This window comes from Chaetodon auriga, chromosome 19 (assembly GCF_051107435.1).
Source record: "Chaetodon auriga isolate fChaAug3 chromosome 19, fChaAug3.hap1, whole genome shotgun sequence".
In the NCBI taxonomy this organism is placed as follows: domain Eukaryota; kingdom Metazoa; phylum Chordata; class Actinopteri; order Chaetodontiformes; family Chaetodontidae; genus Chaetodon; species Chaetodon auriga.
The window spans coordinates 15,703,419-15,727,441 of NC_135092.1; the positions used below are offsets into that span (position 1 = coordinate 15,703,419).

The following is a 24,023-nucleotide window of genomic DNA, read 5'->3' on the forward strand; positions in this document are numbered from 1 at the left end:
TGACCCCTTTTCACATTGTCATATTGTTTTCACATTTGCCAGTTTAAAAATATTGATTATAGCTAAACAGTCATGAAGTCAACAAACTGACAGTGTGCTAACAGTGGCTAACATTAGCCGCCGTGAGTTACCGGTCACACCAGTCCAAATACCTCTGTGGCAGTGTTTTCTTCTGTTACTGATGGATTCACCTTTTCATTTATATTGAGAAGACTGTTATTTCTTCCTTAAAGTGTAAAGTTTGGGTTAGAGTTATTTGAACTGAGGATTAGCTGTTTTTTAGCCACATATGAAGCTAAACTGTTGATCTTTGGGTTTTGGATCAATGATCAGACAAAACCAAGAATTTTAAGAAGCCACCTCCGGCTCTGGAAAATAACAATAGGCTCCAGATTTGAACATTTTGTCAAAATCAATCATCGTTTTATGCTTTAGCTTCAGTGAGACACTGTCATTTCCACAGATCGAATAGAAACTGTTTTCTATACAGAGCTGGCGACAGAACTGAATGTGCTGTCGTTCAACTTTATTTGTGGTTAAAAAGGATGTGAAGGTTATGTGAGTTCGCTGCAGCTCAAACAGAAATGGTGTGTTAAGATTTCCCACAGATGTGGAAGGAGTGACTCAGTTGTCCTGACCCTGCAGTCAGTGTCTGTGATGCTCTATGTGCAATTCAGGTCAGCTTGGATGGTAGTGGCAGTCACCAAGTCTGTACTGCTTCGGTGCTCCATTCAGCGTAAGCATGTTTTCAGCCTTTTTTTAGGTGTCAGGCCGAGTATTGTTCGCCCCACATGTCCCTCAAGCATGCTGGAATTGTCAGACTTTGCTTGGGGTGTGAAGATTTCACATTTTTTACGTTGAAATGCAAGTTGCACATTGTTTACGTTCCTTTTACAGTCAAAGTGGAAAACTCGCAGTGGAAAGTGATGCTGAGATACACACACAACCACACACACACAAATATCAGTCATCTGGTGTAGAGCTGCAACAACTAGTTCTTTGTCATCTTTGTCATCAATTCGTCTAGCAATTATAATCTCAATTATTTGCTCGGGCAAAGGTCAGGAAATAGTGAAAAATGTCTGTCACGATTTACCAAAGCGGTGTTGTTTGGCTCAACAAGCAGTGTGAAACCCAAAAATATTCGTTTTACCGTCACAAAAGACACGATTGAGAAGCCGAAACTGGAGACTGTTTGCCATATTCGACTCCACTGATTATTCTGTTATCAGAATAGTAAATGCATCTGAGCCAGACAGCCGCTGTCAGTCTACTAACATCATAATGCTGCAACCCTGTTGAGTGTAATACTAAAAATGCAAGTTAAACATTTACGCGAACCAGCGCAGGTGTAGATAATCTCATCAACAGACTCCAATCGTCACTTTAAATCTAACGATGCAGTCGCCAGGTGGAGGATGAGCAACAGAAAAACCTTTGACTTTGAAACTAAAGCTATAACTCAGTGTTTCTGGTTTCAAGGTCCCTCGGTTGGATCTGGTAAAGAGAATGACTAAAGGTTTGATGCCAAAATAAATATTTCTTGCTGCTGCTTGACTTGGCCCATACTTGCATCAGCAGATGTTGGATTTCAGGACGATGACTTGAGCCTTCGGATTTAAAAGGCTTCTGAAAGGCTGCACAGAGATTTGTCGCTCTGTGATAGAAAGGTACTGTTGAAAACCTTTTATGTAAATGCGTTTGAAATGAAAACAAGGTTAAATCAGCGGCTGTGTAAAAAGTTTGACCCATGCTTCATGTCAGCTGACCTTTGGGAACTTCTAACTACCTCTTAAAATATGGTGCATGATCCCAAATGTAATAATACAACTGGTGTGATGGCGGTACTTGTACAAAATTACGAATAGATTAAAAAAGATGTTACTTTATTTAGAAGTTTGCGTCACAGATACCTTTCTACAATCCCATTGTTTTGACTGAATGTTACTTGAAAGGAACGCTGCGGCGGTTCAGAGGTGACGCATTCAGGAAAAGCAGGTTGTGCCGTTGAATTTTTACCAAACTTCAATAGTGTGAGAACAACAGGGTGGGTGGGCAGGCGACAGGCGTGCACACAGCATGAGAAGACAGTGTCCCAGTAGGTGATCTAATGAAAATAAATATGCGGTGACAGTTTGATATGAAGTGATGAACTGACCAGAATTCATCCACAAATTAACACTAGATTGAGTGTCTATGGTTGTTAGTACCACATCTGGTCCAAAGCGAACTTTGCACTGGTTTTACTGTCAAAATGTCTCCCTTGTCTCTTTGCATAAACTAGAATTTAAAGGAGTTCAAAGCATTGAAAGCGATAAGGAAGGGCGAAAACTATACAGTGACATATAAGCATAACTTCACTGCATGCGTCAGTGTAGAGCCGAAAGGACGAGCTGATTAATTGATGACATGATGGACAGAAACTTCCGTGGCAATTAAGTTCATAATTGGTGGTTTTAGTCATTTTACAAGCACGAAAGCCAAACATCTGACAGTCTCACCTTCTCACATGCAAGGAGTTGAAAGTGAGCTGAACATCTTTGAGTTCTGGACAAAACGAGCTAAAACATCTCCTTCAGAGACTTAAAACAGACAAAAAGGTGAATCGATTCAATGAAGAAACGATCCACAGATTAACGGAGAAAGAGACCATTTGCGAGGTGCAGCTCTGCTTCAGTGTGTGTCACGTTCATGCACCTGCTTCAGTTTCACTGCTGCTGGTGTTTCACCTCTTTAAATGAGATCTTTATACAAATGCAGCACTTGATGCTTTAAGCTCTTCAAGAGCTACTTTCTACATGGCATCAATAGTCATACTCAGTATCATTATTAGTGATACACATATATATCCAGCTTTTATTAGACAGCACAGTACAAAGTGAAAGGACACAGCTTTAGTAGGTGGTGCACGCTCTACAGGTGAGCTACCTGGTCGCCCCTGTAATACCTTTTATGATGAAAGTCATGCGTTTAACTGCTCATTGTTAAATTCCCCCGTCTTGACCGGATGTATTACAGCCTTATTGCAGCATCCTGTCACACATTTAATGGCAAAAAGTGCTTCAAAGCGGAACAATGAGCCCAAAGACAGGTGCTTATTATTACTGTGAGGAAACCGTCGGGGTGGGAAATACTGAGAAAAGGGTTTTGGCATTGATGAGATTATCAGAGAATATTGAATGTCAGTTGTGTACACAGAGTCAGAGTGCCAGCATGCAGAAGCTGCTGTTATGAACCCGTTTGCTTTGCGCCACAGTGGCGTGCAGCAGACTCCTTGTCTCCTGTGCCTGTGATAAATTTCTGATAAAATAATAACATGGAAGAGCTGCAGGAGCTGAATTCATGTAAACAAATCTCCCTCGCACCAGCCTTGTAGCAGTGAGGTGCCCTGCGCTCGAGATCCAGTCCTTGATTTTGAAGCCAAGTTTTTAGACATTTGAAGCCAGGTTTTGCTGTTTTGCATATTATGCTGTGATGTTTACGCTTGTAATGAGGTCTGATACATGTTTCTATTGAAGAGAGATGGCGACAGTCTGGCGTGGTGTCCTGCACCGTTCATTCTTGATGAACATGAACGTCACGTGAGCTTAATGTTTACAACGCGGTGTGAAACGTGAGTCTAGTTTCACCATGAATTTGCAGCTTTGTAACACATTTATTTGCGATACTTTTAATATGTTTGAGCTTCACATTCGTCCGCGTAGGGCAGGTGAGCACGAGAACACCTGCACATCCTGGCTTGGCCACAGTTTGTGGTGTGTCGTCTTGTGTTTCAGCATGTTTTGCAGTTTGTTGTTATGAGCAACTGTTAAGCTCACTATCAGATCCGGTGTGTGGAGCTCTCCAGGGCTCAGGACATCGGAGGATGGGAGCAGCCATCTTGATCTCTTTCTCCTGTTTGTGCGAGAGGCCGAATTCTCGCTGGTCCTGCGGACGCCATCAGACCGATCGGCTGCTGTCTTTGTGTTCTCCTCTGAGAAATCCTGGAGCAGACTGTGGACTTCTTTGAAGCAGTTTTCCCCAAAACTAAACATGTATTCATTTTCCTCTGACGTTGTCATCTCTGCAAAGACAAAAATCAATTTCCGAGGCTGTGGTTGCCTGCTGTTGATGCCACGGTACTTTTCCTTTAAAAAGCAGGCTGTCACTTTCAATCGATGGGTCATTAATTATTGAGGCAGGTTGACAAGATGCACGTTCTGTCTTGCTTGCCAGATGAATTGTCTGCAGCTCGCCTTATAATGACAACACATCAGTGGATTTTCCTCTCCTGGACGGCATGAGATGGTAGCACTAACCAACAGTTAAGGACAAAACCTCTGTACTCCTAATCAGCTTAATGCTGGCTTATTCAAAGGCCCTCTTTCAGACAGAGCAGCTGCTGTCAGCCAGTTTGAGTAGAGGGTGTGACTGCTGGCAGAGCTTGCCGATGCAGAGAGACCGGTTGGTGATTAACAAATGTCAGTAGACTTTGGAATCTGGGGAGCCCAGTCTGATGGCTTTGTCCTCTGTTGCTCTCCACTGAAGGTCTTCCAGGTGGCTCCGTCATGCTCTCTCGCCGCCTCCCTTCTCCTCCCACCCTTCCCCTCCAGGGCCCTGCTCTCCCCTTCTGCTTCTCTCTGCCCTCTCCTCGTCTTCTCCTCGGGGCTCAGGGTTTACCGAGCTCTGAGATAAAGAAGTTCAGACATGCCTCACATTTTTAGACCCCCCTTGTGGAAACATAGTTGGCAGCTTCTCCGCAGAGTGTTGGTGCGTGCCGCTCGTGCTGACCTATTCCGTCTTTCTCTGGAACGGGGGTTGTAGCGTTTCTCTCAAAATCTCTCGATGCGAGAGATAATGTCCCTGAGAAATGAAAGGACGAGGCAAAGTCAGCCTAGCGAGAGTGTGAGATGTTTTCTGCTGAGCTGTGTGGGCAGAGGGCCTGGGTACAGCACTGTACATCTGGCAGATAGATTTCTGTCAGCAGCTCTCCAGTGTCAGGCTGCCTGCCTTTGAGGAAGAGGATCAGATCTGTGGGTCCATGTTGTGTGCTGGCTGAACACCTAAGCGCACATAGTCAGCTCCTAAAATGGCTGCCCTTGAAGCTCGGCTCAGAGGAGGATCTGAGCAGCTCAGTCGCTGCCTGTTAGAGCCCCAGCTGACGAGATGAAAGCAGTTACACAATCTCACCCATTAACTTGGTGTGGCGCAGGGACCGAGTGGCTGAAAAGACACAGCCAACTCTAAGGCAGATGGTGGTTGTGTAGGAGGCTTTTTTTCCCCCCTACCCGGGCATTCCTCTCCCCTTCTCTCGCTTGATATCCATGTCAAGGAACCTGGCATTAGGAGGCAACTTTGTTCAAAACAACAGTGGACTGCCAAGAGAGCAGGGTGGGGCCCCGTGGTGAGGCTGTAACCTGACCCCGGACAACAATGGATCCCCTGGTTGCTCAGGGACATACTGGCTGCTTGGCCGGCTCTCCACTGGCCGGCCAGTTGGGTGTGGGAAGCAGGGTGGGATTCCCAACTGTCTCTGGCTTGATCTCACTGGAAATTTCTTGGTTTCTGTATCAAGATCAGTGGGCTGAATTTGATCGTGGTGCTGAAGCTGCGTTTCATTATATCTCGGCTGAAATCAAAGGTGACTTTGTAACATGGTACCCAGTTTCTATTTTTTTCAGTATTACGCAATTTCTTCTTTTTTTTTGGGAAATAAATGACACTGGAGCTGTGAAATGATCACTTTAACATGTTAAAACAAGCATTTGTTGCCTTAAAATTCAACAAAAGGCTGAAATAATCAGTAAATTCATTAGTTAGATCAACTACTGTGCAATATCTTTCCATGAAGTCGTATCAAGTTTCCTTTGCAAATATTACGTGCTAACATCTTCTCTAACTTTTTTTGTCAAACACAGCAGCGTTTCAGCTCCACATGGTGTGTTCAAAGTCTGTTTTTAAGTTGGCACTCTTAAGAAATAAGCCTGCGCCAGCTCAAAAACTGTATTACAAGACACTCTGACTTGTGTGGGCACAGTTATTTCACTGTCTCCTCTCTTGAGCCTGCCCACTATAGGACCAGAATTGAATACATTAAAAGAGTACTGCACCGATTAGCTTTACACTCCTAAAACTATCAGACTAACAGAGGACAAAAAGATCAAAATAGATGCAGCAGAACCTGAGATATCATTTTTTATCCCATGTATTTTTCGTCCTTTTCAAAATCCGGCCCTCTGGATCCACTGTATACAACTTTCTTCCACATATTTCACATATGCAGTCGAGCTCCTCAAGACCTGTAAACAGACTCTAAATTCGGCACAGTTCTATAAAAAATCTAGAGGACCAAAAGAAAGACAAACCAGACACAAAAGGCCTGTTGGTTTTGCTGTGTTTCCTATTAAATCACATCTTTTTGCTCATTTGCATACTTCATGGACCTGCTCACTGACTTGTTTTGTCTGTGTGTGTTAAATGCAACATCAGGCTGAATGAAATAAATGAGTGTTCTCTGTGACGCCTAACGTTCAAGTGAAAAACACATAGTGTTGCTGTGCTGATGCCACTTCTGCTCTGAAGTAGCTTAATGAAGCTGCTTTTGTACGAATGTAACCTAATTAGGACGTTTGTCTTCATATAATTAAGAGGTGTTGATTATGGTAGTGTTTTGGGATGATAGTAGTTATTTACTATTTACCATGGGCTGAGTGAATACTTGATTCTGATTGGCTGCAGAGTGTCCGTTAATTCCTGATAATGGACACCAACAAAGAATCTGACAACTTTAATGACCAGGATGCAGCCGACAAGTCATATCAAAGGTTTGTCCTATTTACTGGAGCAGTGAACGACATTTCCATTGCATAAGAACCTTATTGGATGATAACAGTCGTTCCAGGTATTAGTCAGACCCTCAGGTGTTACCACAGAAACTGAGTTATGGCTTGTGAATTTTGATTTTTGATAGCAGAACGTTTGAAAATATAAATTGATGGTCCTAATTTTCCCGCCGGAGAGGTCAAGTGTTGAAAATATTCTAAAAACAGAGTACACTTAAACTGATAGTGGCCTTTTTTAAGTATCTGACCCCGTCTACAGCAGCAAATCCTCCCTCCTGCTGCTTCTCTCAATCTGAGGCCATGCCCACCACCACTTCCTGTAGGAAATACACTGACCTCATACAAACCTCCTTCAAAAAACCCTAACTGTCCCTTTAAGTTTGGGTATTATTATCACAGCCATTGATAAAACATCCTCATCATCTGGCATTTCAGCAGGAATATAAGGAGAACTGATGGTTCTAATTTTCCATTTTACGAGTGTTTTAGTTGGATTGTGCACATGAGCCAGAGCATGTTGCGATGTCGACTTTTATCATTAAGATCAATGGGTCAACAAAGGGTCGTGTCTGCTTTGTGAGCCTCTAATCCTCTTTGAATACATGCACAACATTTCTGTCTTTGTCTAAAAGAATACACAAATGAATACTTGTTATAAAGAAGTAGTACTTAGAAAAGTGTCTCAGCTTTCAACAACATGTGTGGAACGTAACGTGACGTAATCAGTAGTTTGAGTCGAGCCATGTCATCCCTCTCTGCTCTCTCTACCCCCGTCGAGCTGTACAGTAAAGGTAAAAAATACCAGAAGAGATACCTTAAAATACCAAAAGCTTTATCACATTGTCGGCACACAAAGGCATTTGGCACAAAAGAGAAACACATAAAAGTGTTGTTGCACACTCGGGCCTCTGTCCTGGTCATTTCTAACAAACAGAGCTGACATGCAGTGTACACAGTGTGTCTATGTGTGTGTGTGTGTGTGTGCGCACCTTTGTGTACATACCCCAGTGTGTGCACAACTTTCCATGTGTAAACTGCATTGTTGTTTTAGTCTTGTATTTCAAGTTTTTTTTCCCCTCCATCTGGCATTGATATGAAGGGGAAACACCTGGCTTCATATCAAGGAGTTAATGAGGAGAATGGCCACCTGTGCACTCAAAAGAGCTTCAATCCGTCATGAAACGCTGTCCTAGAAGGCATCGCTGTGCGCAGGTTCACGTGTGCTCAGACCTGGACGGTGTTCATGGAGCTGCTCTTAAGCTCACTCGGTGGTTTGGGGAAGTAATCGTCCTGAAATATGATGAGGAACCAATGCTTGTACCACAGGGTGCACCTGGCCCTGTGACGTGCTCTCATACTGTAAGGCTATTGGCCATTATGCATCTCTGGAGACCTCATGAATCCTGGAACATAGACGCATCCATACCAGTACAGATCCTCTATGTTAGCTGCATCTTTGTGCACAAGCTTTGAATATGAGCAGCTTGGATGTGAATGGGAGCCTTGTTGTGAATATCTTCTTTGTGGACTCACATGTACAGTTCTTGTACAAACTGGGTCAGAGAGGTGCTGATTCATTTCCTGTTCCAGCATCCATTTGCTGACTTTCTTGGGCTAAGTTGCTTTTTGTTTCAGTGCAGTTTGGCTATTTGATCTCTTTGGTTTATGTTTATGTTAGAGTCCTACCACAGTAGTATGATTCACCTTTGTTACTGCGTTAAGGTCCAGGTGATACAGCAGGTGGAGAGTATCTACTTCCTGCTTCCACATTGTGACGTATTTCCGAGTGAAACAGGAATAGACAGGAGAGGAATTTGAGTTGCACCTTGCGCTGAGGCCAGTAACCACAGTATTTTGGGGAAATGGAACAAGATTTGACTTGACAAACACCTGAAGACACACCAACGTACCACGCTGTTGCGAGCTAGCTAAGCAATGAATCTTAACTGTGCTGCTAAAAGTTGAAGATTGATTGATTTCTTTCAATTTAGCACAAATATTCACTTTGACTCAAGGGTGAACAGATTAGATTTTGTTGGTCAAGGTCACTGTGACCAAAGACAACACATTTTTGGCCATAACTCAAGAATTCGTACTCTAATTATGAGCAAATTTGGCACAAATGTCTCATAGGATGAAATAATGAACTGAAATTACATTGTATGACCAAAAGGTCAAAGGTCAACATCTGGCCATTATTCAGTGTCATAACTCAGATACTGAATTGGTGACACTAATCTTGGGTGTCTCACCTTGAAACTGTGCTGATTGTTCAGATCATCTCTCTGCTGCTGTGATGTGTGTGAAGCATCCACAGTTTACAATTTGTGGCTTCTTTGCAGCAACAACCATATTTGAAGCATTGTAGTCCATCAGACGCTCATTGGTTCTGCTGACATTGAGCTTCAGCTGATCGTCGTTGCACCATGTGATCAAGCTCTCTATCAGTCTTCTGTACTCCTCTGGAAAAAAAGTCCCTAAATGAAGACAGCATGTTTCTCACTGGAAATTATTCTCTGGAATCTATATTTCACCAAAAAATACACTTAATATCTTTTATTAAATCCCTTCAAAGTCTTCACTATAAATATTATGCTTCTGGACAGACATGGATGTAAACTGCATCTTGACTGTTAGAGGGATACGACCATGAGGCAGTGATTCTAATTCAGGCACATCTTGTTAAACAGGTGCGCAGTATGACGGGGAAGTGATCTGAAAGAGTTAAAAAGGCGTTTTTCATTTCATCTGACTTAAAAGTTAAACTCGGTTGCCATGTGGCGCAATTTATTGAGAAAGCTCAATAATTTTAAACTTCCTCTAAAACATCTCCAACACAACGTGTTTGATTTTTCCTCCTGAAGAATGGCAGCGTGCACCTCTTGTCTCGAGCAAACATGATGTGTTCACAGACCCAAGTGACTTTGTATTTTTTGGCTTTGATTTTCTCGGTATTGTGTTCAAAAGAAAGCGTGAAAAAAATCGTATTGATTGGGTTTTGATTTGAGAGTCAAGGTTGTAAACTGCGCCCTTTAACTACCTCAGATCTCAGATCCGGTGTGAGCTACAAATCCTGTTTGTGACATTATATGGTTTTCGAGACAAAATGACAGTTGATTAGAAAGCCATGATGAAAGAGCTGTGAAATAATGGCCACATCATCCACATCCATTTTCCTGACCAAGTCCAAACTGCAAAGCAGCCCAAAGACATAAAGCCTTCATCTCTGGGTTGATTCATTCAATCTTATTTCAGAGCAGTTGATACAATCTGATGGAATAGTCTGCTCTAAATACTGAGCTGTGGAGCTGCTCTCCAGCTGTTGCTTATCCCAAGGTAATAAAAATGGGACAAATCAGCCCATAATCCCTCCTCAGTCCCTCCATTGTTCTTGGAATGATGCTATGCTAAAAAATGGGACCTTCTTAGTATTCATCAGTATTCTTCTTAGTAACATCAGCATCTGCTGAATTCTCCTCTTTGTTACGTTTTGTGAGGCTTTCTATCAGTTTGTGGACAGCCGCGGGCGCTTTGGTGATTGAAAATAGTCCCGTTTTTGATTGAATTTGTTGCTCTTTTGTCCATCTGCTTTTGTCTTCATGATGAGAGAAATTTGTTGCAGTTTTACTCAAATGAACAAATGAGTCTTTATTTGATTTTTGAGAATATGACTTTTTGTAGTGAGGAAACTCAGTGATTTAAATTTGCATGGTGTGTTTTCAGTGACGCATTAGATTTAGAGCTGACTTTATAATGGTTTGGATTTATCTTGTCCTAAAAGATTTTGGAAACTTCAGATTTTATTCTACCATCTCATGACTCTGATATTATTAAAAATCAAAGCAGTCATGAAGAAATAAATGCACATTTATGCCGAATCTTGATTTGTACTGATTCAAATTACAGTCACACTGCCAACTTTACATCAGTGTACTTCATTTAGTTGTAAATTATTGTAAATGCAGTTTGCAGAGTCTCTGTAGTGCTAGAAAATGAGGCTCTGCTTCAGAGCGTATGAAAGCATAATGTCTTTTGCTGGTCATTGTCTTGTTATATGGAAAAGGTGTCACATCCTGCACTTGATTATTCTTTGTTCACAGCAGGAATTGCCATTAGTAATCATGCTAGATCACCTCAAAGCTTATTTTTATGGAAGGGCTTGTTCACTGCACTGAAAATGAGGCATTACATGATAATATTAGTCCCGAAGTCTTGAACTGACTTCAGTCTTAAAGCTTTGTAATGGATGTAAATGGAGGCTCCTATGAATCGTTTAACCTGATTCTCATAAATTACTTTTCTTTTCAATCACAACCACTTAATTAGACATTTCTTCTAGCATGTACTCTGTGGAAAATCCTGCATGTCCTCATGATTTTTTTCCCCTCTCTCTTTTCCCTGTAGGTTTCCCTGATTTTCCAGGGAGTGCTCCCTCTTTTCAGTGATGGAGGTATTGCAGTGTGATGGCTGTGACTTCCGTGCCGAGTCATACGATGACTTGAAGACCCACATTCAGGAAGTGCACACTGTTTTCCTACAGCCTGCAGATGCAGATGAGTCTGACTCTCTGAAAGATGAGGATGAAGACGAGGAGGAAGAGGAGGAATATGAGGATAAGGATGACAAGGATGACAAGGATTATACGCCTCCCAAAGCTGGAATGAGTATGCCTACCACATTAATTCAGATGTCACAGTTAATTTGTTGAGGATTAGGAAACACTTCTTTTTCTGTTTCAAAGAACTCTTCTTAGTAGGATGATTGTATATTTTATTAAGGAGCATAAAATTTACTGAGCAGTTACTGCTTTTAATGAAAGTCTAAATGATAACAGCAAAATGTCAGTGATTAACTTTTTTCAGCTGACATCTCACGCACTTCTTTCTCTTTTTTCAGGCCCCAACTCTACTGACAATTCCAACCAAACATCACAAAAACTGACCGCTGAAACCCTTCTGCCATTTTACCAGTGCAAGTTCTGTGTCCGTTACTTCAGATCAAAATCATTCTTAAGAAACCACACCAAAAAAGTGCATAATGTTGTGGAGGAAGATTCAGATGCAAGTATGTCCTCTGAGACAGCTAAGCAGCCCAGCTACACCGTTATAATGCACAATGACCATTCAAAAGTCTATTCCTGTCAGTATTGCACATACAAGTCTCCGCGCAAAGCAAGGATAATGAAACATCAACTGATGTATCATAACAAAGTTTCTTCAGACAGCGCTGGAGATCCTTCTGCTGAGACCGGAGAGGAGTGTGACTCAGCCAGCGCACTCATGAAGGGAACGTTTGCCTGCGAATGGTGCAATTATGAGACTGACCAGAAGGAGAACTGGACGAATCACGTGGTGAAAGAACACAGCGACAAGGTCAAGATAGTCTCCTGCATTGCGGATCTGGAAGAGGAGGCAAGCGCAAGCTCCCCCAAACCAGATTCTCCCTCCGCTTCTCAAAGCCCAACTAGATCAAAGATGAGTATCACTGGAAAGGAAGAGGCAGCAGGAAAAACGGCAGAAGACACATCGGAGAAGTCAGTCCCAGAGATCTCGTCCTTTCAGTATGCACAGATTAGTGCAGCAACACCCAACAGCACAGGTTCCTCCATTTTGTCCAAGAGGTTTGCTTCATCTGATGTCTCCAACAGTGTCATAGAGATGGATGCTAACTTACTCAATGAGGAAGACTCTAGAAGCAGCCTAGAAGATGATGATGAGGAAGAGCTAGGTGATATAGATGATCCTAGCTATACTGGAACCTTGTCAGCAGATGCAAAGCAGCTTTTAACTGATGATGACAATAAATTATTGGAGACTAAAGGAATACCATTTAGAAAATACATGAACCGGTTTCAGTGCCCCTTCTGCTCCTTCCTCACCATGCACAGGCGGAGCATCTCCCGCCACATTGAAAACATTCACCTTTCTGGTAAAACCACAGTGTACAAATGTGATGAATGCCCGTTTATTTGCACCAGCCCTCTGAAACTTGGCACGCACAAACAGAGCCACAATTCCTCAGATTTAGAGACCATGGACCTAACAAGTGACAGCCCAGATCCTCAGAATGACAACGCTGCAGAGCCAGTTAATGGGGGTAATGTAAGTTCCAAAGTCAATGGAAAAAGGATAACCAGCACATCGAACGACCAGCAGAACCCTCATCGCTGCACACTCTGCAGCTTCTCTACCACCACTCTGAAAGGTCTGAGGGTTCACCAGCAGCATAAGCATTCCTACTGTGATGACCTAGATCCCACTGTCTTTGAAAGCCAGCTGACTGACCAGCCGGACTCTGAAGTGGACGCTTCTCCAATCTTTCTTCAAAAAACCCAGACCTCGATTTTAGGACTTGCCACCAAAAAGCCCTTAGTAACAGGGAAAAGAGCCAGGAAGTCCATTAACGACTTACCTTTGGATTTGTCTTCGGTTAAGAAGAGAACAAGAATTGATGAAATTGCCAGTAACCTTCAAAGTAAGATAAGCCAAAGCCAACAGGACATGATCATAAACCTGGATGACATGGATGATGAAGATGCAGGGGAAAATCACGCCAGTGCTGATAAAGAGGATAGAGACCATGACAATAAGAACCCGGTCTTCACTTATAACACACAACAGCTTCATGCAAGAGAACCACTGACCTCTCACGAGGGAGGCAGAATAGGGAAAAGAAAAAGCAACCCTAAGTCAAAACCTAGAAACATTCCTATATCCCTGACTCTCTCAGATGATAGTGAAAACATCTCTGCCGACCCCAGTGAGAGTACTATCCAAGAGAACGCTGATTATTCAGAGGAACCAGGAACTACACGTTTCTACTGTAAACACTGTGATTACCACAACAAATCAGCACGTAGCGTCAGCACCCATTACCAGAGGATGCACCCTTACATCAAGTTCAGCTTCAAGTACATCCTGGACCCTGAGGACCAGAGCGCGGTCTTCCGGTGCTTAGAGTGCTACATTGAATACACAAATTACAATGATCTACACCAACACTATATGGATCACCACCCTGAAGCAAGCAATGTGCTCAACTTCAACCAACCAAATCTGGTATACATGTGCCGCTTTTGCTCGTACACAAGCCCCAACGTCAGGAGCCTGATGCCCCATTACCAAAGAATGCATCCGACAGTGAAAATTAACAATGCTATGATCTTCTCCAGCTATGTAGTGGAGCAGTCCCAAAAGACAGGAGAGTCACAAACCTTGAGGGAAATATTAAACTCTGGCCCCAAGAATTTTAACTCCACCACGTCAACCCCCAGGTCCTCCTCCAGCCCAGTGCTGAAAACCATCTCCAAGACCCCTGAAGCCAGTGCTGAGACAGACCCTCTCAAGGAATCTATGAGTGGCAGTGTTGTTGTCTATGATTGTGATATGTGTTCTTTTGCTAGCCCCAACATGCACTCTGTTTTGGTCCACTATCAGAAGAAACACCCAGAGCAAAAGGCGTCTTATTTCCGTATACAGAAAACCATGAAGGTCATCTCAGTGGATCAATCACAGTCTGCTGCAAACTCGTCGTATAATCTCAGCATGGCCACGCCTCCAAAACAACAAAGCGCAGCACTGTATGGGTCAGATGAAGAAATGTACTACTGTAAACATTGTGTGTACAGCAACAGATCTGTTGTTGGTGTGTTGGTCCATTACCAAAAGAGACACCCAGAAGTAAAAGTGACAGCAAAATATATCAAACATGGCGCCCCCACCCCTGGTTTGATGAAATTAATGGATGAATTGCAAATTGTGGCTCCCAAACAGTTTTTGAAGCAGTTTCAAAACAACGGTCATGATGGAACTAACAACTCAAGCCCTAAACCAGGAAGTGGTGAGAAAGGGGAGGACGAGCTGTTCTTTTGTCAGCACTGTGATTATGGCAATCGCACTGTAAAAGGAGTGCTTATTCACTACCAGAAGAAGCACAAGGAAACCAAGGCCAATGCTGACCTTGTACGTCGTCACACTGCTGTTGTCCGGAGTCAGCGTGAGCGTGCACAGATTGTTCAGTCGAGCAGTGTGTCTTCTGCCATGATCCCAGCCTCCACAGACCCGGAAAATGCTACGTCCCTGCGTTCCCTTAAGTGCAGAAACTGTTCCTACACATCCCCCTATGTGTATGCCCTAAAGAAGCACCTGAAGAAAGAACACCCCACTGTGAAGGCCACAGCTATGACCATTTTACACTGGGCTTACCAAGATGGCATTCTGGAGGCTGGCTACCACTGTGAGTGGTGCATTTACTCCCACGCTGAACCCCAAGGCCTGCTGCTCCATTACCAAAGACGCCATCCTGAGCACAACGTCGACTACACATACATGGCCAGCAAGCTATGGGCTGGTCCAGAGACCACCCAACAAGGGGGCAATATGGAAACTAAACATTACAAATGCAGAGACTGTGCCTTTGAGGCCTGCACAATATGGGACATCACCAGTCACTATCAGGCAGTCCACCCATGGGCCATTAAAGGGGATGAATCTGTGCTTTTGGATATCATCAAAGGAAATGGCTCAATGGAAAAGATCCACCAGCAGGTTGCCAAAGAACACGTGTCTTTCAATTGCCAGTCTGTTGAAGATGATGGAGCACTGGCCATTGCTACCCCACCTCAAGAAAGCAATCCCCATCCACAACACCCACGTCTTTCCATCTCTAACAATCCTTATCAGTGTACTGTATGTTTGTCAGAGTACAACAGTCTGCATGGCCTCCTCACTCACTATGGAAAGAAGCACCCAGGCATGAAAGTAAAAGCTGCAGATTTTGCACAGGAGGCAGACATCAACCCCAGTTCTGTATATAAATGCCGCCACTGTCCGTATGTCAATTCTCGAATCCACGGTGTCCTGACTCACTATCAGAAAAGACACCCGTTAGTGAAAGTCACTGCAGAAGACTTTGCAGATGATATAGAGCAAATCACTGACTTAAATGAGACAGATGACAAGTGCAAAACTCAAAGGCAGGGCTACGGCGCATACAGATGCAAAATGTGCCCGTACACACATGGGACACTGGAAAAGCTCAAAATCCACTATGAGAAATATCACAATCAGTCGGCCTCTGATATGTTCACTCCCTCTATGACAAATTTCACTCCCGGTAAAGACACAGAGCCAGTAGCTGAATGCAGTGCTAGTAATATATCAAGTGCAGCGAAAGTCCAGGAGGTCAGTGAATTGGACCTTGCTCTTTCCCAGTTACCCATCAGTAAGACAGAGAAACATGCTATATTCAAGTGTCAACTCTGCAAATACTTCTGCTCTACCAGGAAAGGCATCGCTCGCCACTACCGTATCAAGCACAACAATGTCCGTGCTCAGCCAGAAGGTAAAAACAATGTCTTCAAATGTGCTCTGTGTTCATACACGAACCCTATACGCAAAGGCCTGGCAGCACACTACCAGAAGCGGCATGATATCGATGCCTATTATACCCATTGTCTGGCTGCTTCCAAGACTATCAGCGAAAAGCCTAACAAAGTGGTGGCACCCGTGCCATCAGAAGGGGACAATTCAGAAATGAGTGAAGACTTGCGTTTGGCTGTGGAGAGACGAAGGTGCTCTCTTTGCACCTTCCAAGCCTTCAGCAGGAAGAGCATTGTCTCACACTATATTAAACGTCACCCAGGTGTCTTCCCCAAGAAGCAGCATGCTAGCAAGCTTGGTCGCTACTTTACCGTTATCTATGCCAAAGAACCAGAGAAGATTGTTGTCAGTGCAATGGCAGAGGAAGACAAGGAAGTGCTGGAGGTTCCGCTTGAACCTGAGCCGGACAGAGAGGTTGAATGGCTGCCCTTCAAGTGTCTAAAATGCTTCCGTTTGTCCTTCAGCTCAGGCGAGTTGCTCTCTATGCACTACAATGACCACCACAGCAATGACTTGAAGAGGGACTTTTTGGTATCGCCAGGTCCTGGGGATGAAGATTCTGAGTTGTACCAGTGTTCTCACTGTGAGCTGAAGTTCCTGGCTCTCCCAATTCTGGCCAAACATCTGCTGAACCACAATGAGGAGTTTCAGAAGAGGGCCATGAGGCAGGAGAGGAGGAGGCAGCTTCTCAGCAAACAGAAGGCCGCCGAACTACCTGAGGCCAAACCTGAGAAGGTGAGCAGAGATGCAAGTCTTATGAATAAAATAATGAAAAATGGCATAATTTAAATCTCTTTTTATTTATTCATATCTTAGAACACACTCTAAATCTTCTGATGCTGTAGTCACAAAGCTGCCACTGGCTTTCATCCAACAGGTTAACTCCTGAAAGTTTTAAAAATCCATGGAAAACAGCTTGTAGAGACATAATGTATCGCCGAGAGTATTGTTAATTTATCATAACATGACTTTATGAATCCACAATCATGGAAGCCAAAGTAGTCCTGTTCTGCCAAACAGAGTTAAAGAGATAATTAGGTGTTTTGAATTGCCACTTCATTGTAACCAGGAATATATAACAGCACATGATAATGAGTTGTGATAATTAGTTTCGGAATAGTTAATTAAAAATCCCATTGATCTCATTTAATGTATATTTGTCTCCAAGTTCAAGGAGAAAAGGTGAATCTCATAAAGAGGAAATAATAGTATTTACTGTCACAAATGCATCAGCTGGTTTAGATTCACAGGTACCCTTGTTGTCCTTAAAAGGTTCAATAATGTAACATGAAATAATTTTAAACCAACCTCTTTTTTTACAAATCATTGTCAAATAAATTAAAACAAAACAACTGAAGCAGGTCCTTTTTGTCATTCTGTGTCTGTTAGCAGGAAAGCCCTGTAAATAACACTCCCATAGGATTCAGGTGTAACTTCTGCAGAGAGGTGCATCCCACCCTCCGAGCCATCTGCAACCACCTTCGGAAGCATGTCCAGTACGGAGAGGTCAAAGAGGGACACGTCAAGGTAAATGGAGTAGGATTTATTCTTTAATTTCTCTAATGCTGTTACAGTGTTTGTCTTATTCACCTGGGGATTTGTTACATCAATAATAATAATAATTAGTTAATAGTTGCCAAGAGTTAGATGACAAGATTGATTTCACTATGATATTTATCCAGTAAATATAAAGCTACAGCCAGCAGATGTTAGCTTAGCTCAGCATAAAGCCTAAAAACTGGGGAAAATGGTTTCCCCCTAAGCTCAGCTAATGTGCTGCTAGCTGTAGCTTCATATTTAGCGTATGGATTTTGGAGTGCTATCAGCCTTTGTATCTCTCAGACAGAAATCAAATAAGTGCATTTCCCAAAACGTCTCCTTTAACAAATTGTGCAGCTAACGTACAGCATCCATTATTTACTCTTATTTTGCTTAAACGACATCAACACTATGATTTCTTAAACAATAGTAGAAAGACCCACTTCGTCTGTCCCCAGTGTTTCTGTCTTGTAATCTAACTCTCATCCTCCTTGCTCTGCAGTGATCTGTTTTACTGAACTTGGGTTCTGTTTCCCATTTTGTTTATTACTGACGGAGGCTTCTGGGTAGACAATCTGTCAGCTTCCCCCAGAGAAAACAAGCAAGGCTGTCCCATTGCAGAGGAGGTGGGGGAGGAGTAGGGGCACAGAGTGGTGAGCCATAACTTTTAGGGCAGTGGCGGGTAACCATTCGAACATTAGTATTCCACTGAGGCTGCCAGTGAGGGGAACAGGCCTTAGGATCCAACGCCTCACCCAGACGGAGGCCTGGTTCTTCCGTCAGACACTCAGTCTGTCGTATTTAAGATGAGATGGTCTGGGGCCACAGAGAGCGATCCGGTGAAGTATTCCCTTTCTACTAAAATAAAGGGAGTATTTCTGTCGCAACTTTGACTTTTAGATATATTCATTATGTGGGCTAAAATGCAAAGTTGTGTAGCTACTGGCACTTACCCTGCCAGGGTTATGGGTTAGCTGCAACCATTCATGGCCTAAAACAGAATGACTGCGATGATGCACAACCATGAGAAGACGTTCTGAGGCGGCTGTGAAATGCCTGCTTCCGTGTAATCAAGACCTGTGGAGAAGCAGAAAGATTCTGTTGAGAGAGAGAGATACCAGACGAAGAGTCCTTTTAGAACTTTTTATCATTATTCTGCTCTATTTTTACCTAGATTTTAATATTTCATTATGTGGTTTTATGCATTGTCTTTATTTTTATTTTCATCCTTATTTCAGTCTTATTTCATGTTTTTATGTCCATTCTGTCTTTTTTAATGTAAAGCACTCACTTGGTGAATGTGATTTCTTTCTTGTAAAGCACTTTGAGCTGCAATTCATATATGAAAAGTGCTAAGGTAAGGTTATTAGAATTATTATTATTATTATTTTTATGAGCTCTACCAGATGGAACATAGTGCATGTTTCACATTTTGAAGAGGGTAAAACATTAAGTCCAACTCTGATTCTCAAAAAGTTGTGATGCTATGTGTATACTCAATTGAAAACACTTTGAAGACAACATATTTAATATTTTACTTCATCAGCTTCATTGATTTTTGTAAATATCTGTTTATTCTGAATTTGATGTCAGCAACATGTTTCAAACAAGTTGGGACAGGAGCAACTAAACACTGGGAAAGTTGTGGAATGCTCTAAAAACACCTGTTTGGATCATTCCACAGGTAAACAGGTTCATTGGTAACAGGTGATAGCATCATGATTGGGTATGAAAGGGGCATCCTGGAAAGGCTCAGTCATTCACAGGCGAGGATGGAGCGAGGTTCACCACTTTGTGAACACATGATTGGATAAAGGAAATTACCACATGGACCCAGTAACACTTTGTAAAAGATTTGTCAGTAAATACAGTTTGTTTGCAAACGATTGCTTTCTGTTTCTGTACATTGTACACAGTGTCCCAACTTGATTGGAATCAGGGTTGCATCATGAATACAGTGTGAGCGGTGGAGCTGCACTGGTCTCTAATACAGTTGGATGAAGAACAGGCTGACAGTGCAGTCGGGGCAGACTGGACGGCAAGGTTGGGTCTGTGGATGCCACATCTTATTTATGGCTGCATGAAGTGCAGGGTCAGGTCCTTCCACAGAAAGAATGAGCTTCCTCGGGGCAATAAAGAAGTCATGGTGATTGTCTGTCCACTTGTGACGACGGAAAGCCTGCAGAAGGAGGAAGGAGGAATGGATGGAGGAGTTCTATTCTGCAGTTGTGTTATTTTTGGTAGATTTGCGAATGTGCGAGGTATTCTGTTTTAGCCCTTCATCTGTTTTGTTGAATGCCTCGTATTGGTATCGTCCCATTTCTTCTCTGGGTGATTGAGCACCAACAGCAGCAGCTAGTAATGAAACGAGAAGAATGAATGCTTGTGGTTTGGTATAAAGATAGGACTTAGTGCAGCTTGTGATTGATCTTGTTAAGAAGAATTTTATTGTATTTGTTTTGCTTCCACGAGCGAGAGATGTATAAAAAAGAGGGAGCAGAATTGGTAATGATATGTTACAAAGCTTCTGGACAGATTGAAGAGGTTGGGCTCAATTTTCATGTCACATTCAATTTAAATGATTATATGGATGATGAAGTCAATACATCAACCACGAGTGGTGATTCAGTAAGTACAGGCCGGAGTTGGCCTAAGGTAACTGTTGAAGCTTGTCTATACTGGTCTGCACTCAGTCATATTTTTCAGTCATTTGTCCTTGGACCCAGGGCTGGAGATAAAAGCCGTCCCGTTGTTTCAGGGGACAATAGAAAATGTGTGTGGGACAAACAGAGATCTTCTCTGAGATGCCTCGTGGACAAAAGGGATTTTTGTATGTATGTATAATCATCCCTGAGCAAAAGACAGACTGAATCGAGTGATAAGGACAACAGAGTGCGCCTCATGCTGTCATTAATGTCACAACACAACAAGTTTTCAGTACTCGGGTATACTGAAGTACTTCAGCTGAGTACAGTTTGGAGGTAAAACTACTTTGAATGCTAATACTTTTAACTAAGAGCTGTAGATGATAAAGAAACAACGTGTACACTCACTTCAAGATGGTTAAAATAGTTTCTTGGGCTGGTTCCCGAACGAGTCCAACTATGGTGAAGGCATGACCCGCCCTAACCAATCATCACTAATAACTAACCCAACCAATGAAGACAAGTACTAGCCAATCAGAGCCAGAGCAGGATTCGTAGTTTAGCTTCTGTGTTGGTGTAAAAAATGAGTGGATTCCTGCCCGGAGCAGAAATATTTTCGTTTTGCCCTCAAGCAGGCCGGCACTGCAACTTTAAGTATTTTGGACAAGTGTTTTGACTGTTATTGACGAGTATGTCAGGACAATAGAAAGGCTCTCAGGTCAATGATATACCCACATGTTGATCTGACAGTACAGCGAGCGGTGAGTGAGAGAGCTGTGACTGAAAATGATTTGAGCAGGCTCAGAAAGCGTACTGAACATCTGAGACTCGTCCTCTTTGTTTTGCAGCAGGAAGTCAGCGAGGTCCCTCTGACGCTGCCGTCAGAGAGCCTCACTAACGGCGACCTGGAGGGGGACGAAGCAGCTGAAGTGGATGACCTCGAGACACCGGCGGCTACAATTATGGGCCCACCTTTGGTTTCCACGGCTTCTGGTGGTGTTGCTGTCATATCGGAGACACTGGAACCAGAAACGGATGCCGTCGAGGGAAGGGCAGCCGCCCTCGTAGCTGCAGCGAGGGCCGTGGTGTCAGAGGACCAACTGAAGCGGCGATTAGCATCAGGGGGGTACCCATGTGCCCAGTGCGACCGAGTCTTCATGTCCATGCAGGGACTGAGGTCCCATGAGAGGAGCCACTCAGCCATGGCGCTGTTCAGCAGAGAAGACAAATACAGCTGCCAGTACTGCCAGTTCGTCTCACCCTTCAGACACAAGTAAGTATGGAGGATACAGCCCCCAGCACATAGGATGGAACTTTATACCATCCTTTTTTGCACAATGGCTAAAAGTTTGCCATTTATAAACAGCCATGAATTAATTGTGTCATTCGACAGATCAGTTGAGCCGCTCCTTCACAACATGTGCAGTATGTAGCTGATATACCTTACCAGTCGTACACCAGCTGTTCTGCAAATCGACTGGATGTTAAACTCATTTTGTACTGCACAGTTTTACACCTTCCTCTGTTTACCCTACACAAGCCCTTTGAATCTTCAATCTTCTCTAAGATTTCCTGCCTCCTAGGAGAGTAAGACAAACATTACAGCGAGACAGACATTTTGGTAGTGTGATTTGTTTTATCCATCACAGAGACACCGAGCGAGAGGGAAAGAGAGAGTCCTCATCTCCTCTGAGCTCCCAGGTGTAATCCCTCTGTACTGTATGTGCCCTGACCCAGAAAGAAGCCGCATTCCCATGCCACCTAGAAGGCTGGCATTAAAAACACAGCCACCGTCCCCACAGGCACTCACGCACTCATTCCCACCAGGGGATTGTGGGTAGATGAGTTCACCCCACGGCTCCTTGTTCTGTAGTCATTGGAAATGTGCGGCTGTTGTTTGTGAGGTAAACAGAATCGAGCGCTTTAGATGCTGCTGAAAAACCCTGCTGTTAAAATCATCAAAGTGGATGCTGTAGAGTAGAGCGCTCTCGCTTTCTTTCCTCCACTCTATTCTTGCCACTTTCTCTCTTTATCTGCTTTCCTTTTGTCCTCATTTCATCTATTTTTTTTTTTTACATCTTTTATCCTCTTATCTCATATCCCCCCGTCTTGTTTTTTTTTTTTTTTTTTTTATTTGTATGCTGTATTTTGTCTCATCTTCCAGCCTGGACAGACATGTGCAGTCTCACCACGGGCACCACAAGCCCTTCAAGTGCAAACTCTGCCCCTTTAAATCTGCCTACGTGAGTCGCTTGAAGAGCCACCTGCATAAGGCACACACAGGTAAAACACACACACACACACACACACACACACACTCACTCAGTACATTAAATCACATCTTACAGCTGAATCCATGACTAACAAGGTATTCCTGGGCCAGAACAGCAGCTTCCTGTTTATCATTTTCCACATAACGATGCAGAGCTTGATTTAGCTTATCCAGCACATTGCAACCTGTAGATTAGCTGGAGGAGCAGCTTCGCCATTAACTGTATATATTAGATGCACCTAATGATACAGCCACAGAGTCATATTTGGATTCAGATTTTGGCACAAATGGCCCAGATGAATGTATTGTTAATATATTATTTGACATGGGGAGACACCCTCAGCGTGCTACAAAGGTGACGGCGTGCAGGTGTGAGACGCCTGTGATCGTTTTCTGTTTTTGAAGGAGCCAGATGGCAGACAAAGGCGGAGACATTGAAGCAAATGCAAAAAAAATATATAAATAAATCAATGAAAGCTCCACCTGAGCGATCAATACATGAGCAAAAGAAACAATCTTAAGACTAGAAAGGCCCATTTTCAAAAGGCTTTCGAGTGCTCTCAGCTGTCTGATTGGAGGGAACAAGAAACAGCGGTAAGAGTTAACAACTGCTGCGGATAATTGACACAAACCAATTTTGATTTGTGATTGCGTTTGGAAAAGCAGCGTTTGGTTGTTTTGTACTTCTTGTGAGCACAATCAGCATTAAATTTCATTGTTCTGGCTCACGCCTTTACCTTTGTGTCCCAGCTCGCAGTCCGACACGACAAAGATACTGTGGATTGATTGTCGTATTATAAACATGCTCCTGTCAGCAACAGTTCAATCAGGAGGTGGCTTCCTTATTAAACCACTGCTGGTAAAAACTATGTAACACTGAGATCAGGTTTGATTGTGATGGCGCCACTCCAAAGGATTGTAGTAGGTGTTTAAGCAAACATATTCAACAGCTACAGGAAGCACGATGCCACCATGGGAACGTTTAAAACTCTACCACAGTGTTTGCCAACACACAGTCGCCAAAACAGCTTCAGCACAGTCATGCTCGACTCACCAGCCTGCAGAAAACTTTGTCTAATGTTGGTTCCTGTGCCAGTCGGAATCAACAGATGTGGACGGCTGAAATCAGCCCGCGCTGGCCAATTTTTGCAATCTGCTCCAATCAGGTTTTCACTGTAAAGCAACAACAAGCAGTCGAGCTAGCTAACAAGCCTCATGCTAAATATGGAAAAAGTTGCTCAATTTGGCTACAAGGAAAGTGTATTATGAGGAGTTTAACTGTGGATCCAACTTAATATGTTATTTCGTGAGCTCATGTTTATATGTGATACCTCAAGACATTTCTGTTTGAATTTTAATGGAACTT

General features: G+C 43.1%; 1 protein-coding gene across 6 annotated transcripts in view; it reads left to right on the forward strand.

The window, feature by feature from the left end:
• Window positions 1-24,023, forward strand: part of znf462 (zinc finger protein 462) — a 49,884-nt gene that overhangs the window by 13,150 nt on the left and 12,711 nt on the right. For 4 of the 6 annotated variants that reach the window (XM_076758555.1, XM_076758556.1, XM_076758558.1 and 1 more), the window contains exons 2-6: window positions 11,226-11,485; window positions 11,718-16,936; window positions 17,591-17,728; window positions 21,234-21,658; window positions 22,550-22,668. In XM_076758555.1, the coding sequence (XP_076614670.1) occupies window positions 11,266-11,485; window positions 11,718-16,936; window positions 17,591-17,728; window positions 21,234-21,658; window positions 22,550-22,668 (6,121 nt within the window). In that variant the 5' untranslated portion in view covers window positions 11,226-11,265. The remainder of the gene's footprint in view (window positions 1-11,225; window positions 11,486-11,717; window positions 16,937-17,590; window positions 17,729-21,233; window positions 21,659-22,549; window positions 22,669-24,023) is intronic. The other 2 variants (XM_076758560.1, XM_076758559.1) reach the window with 2 other exon arrangements.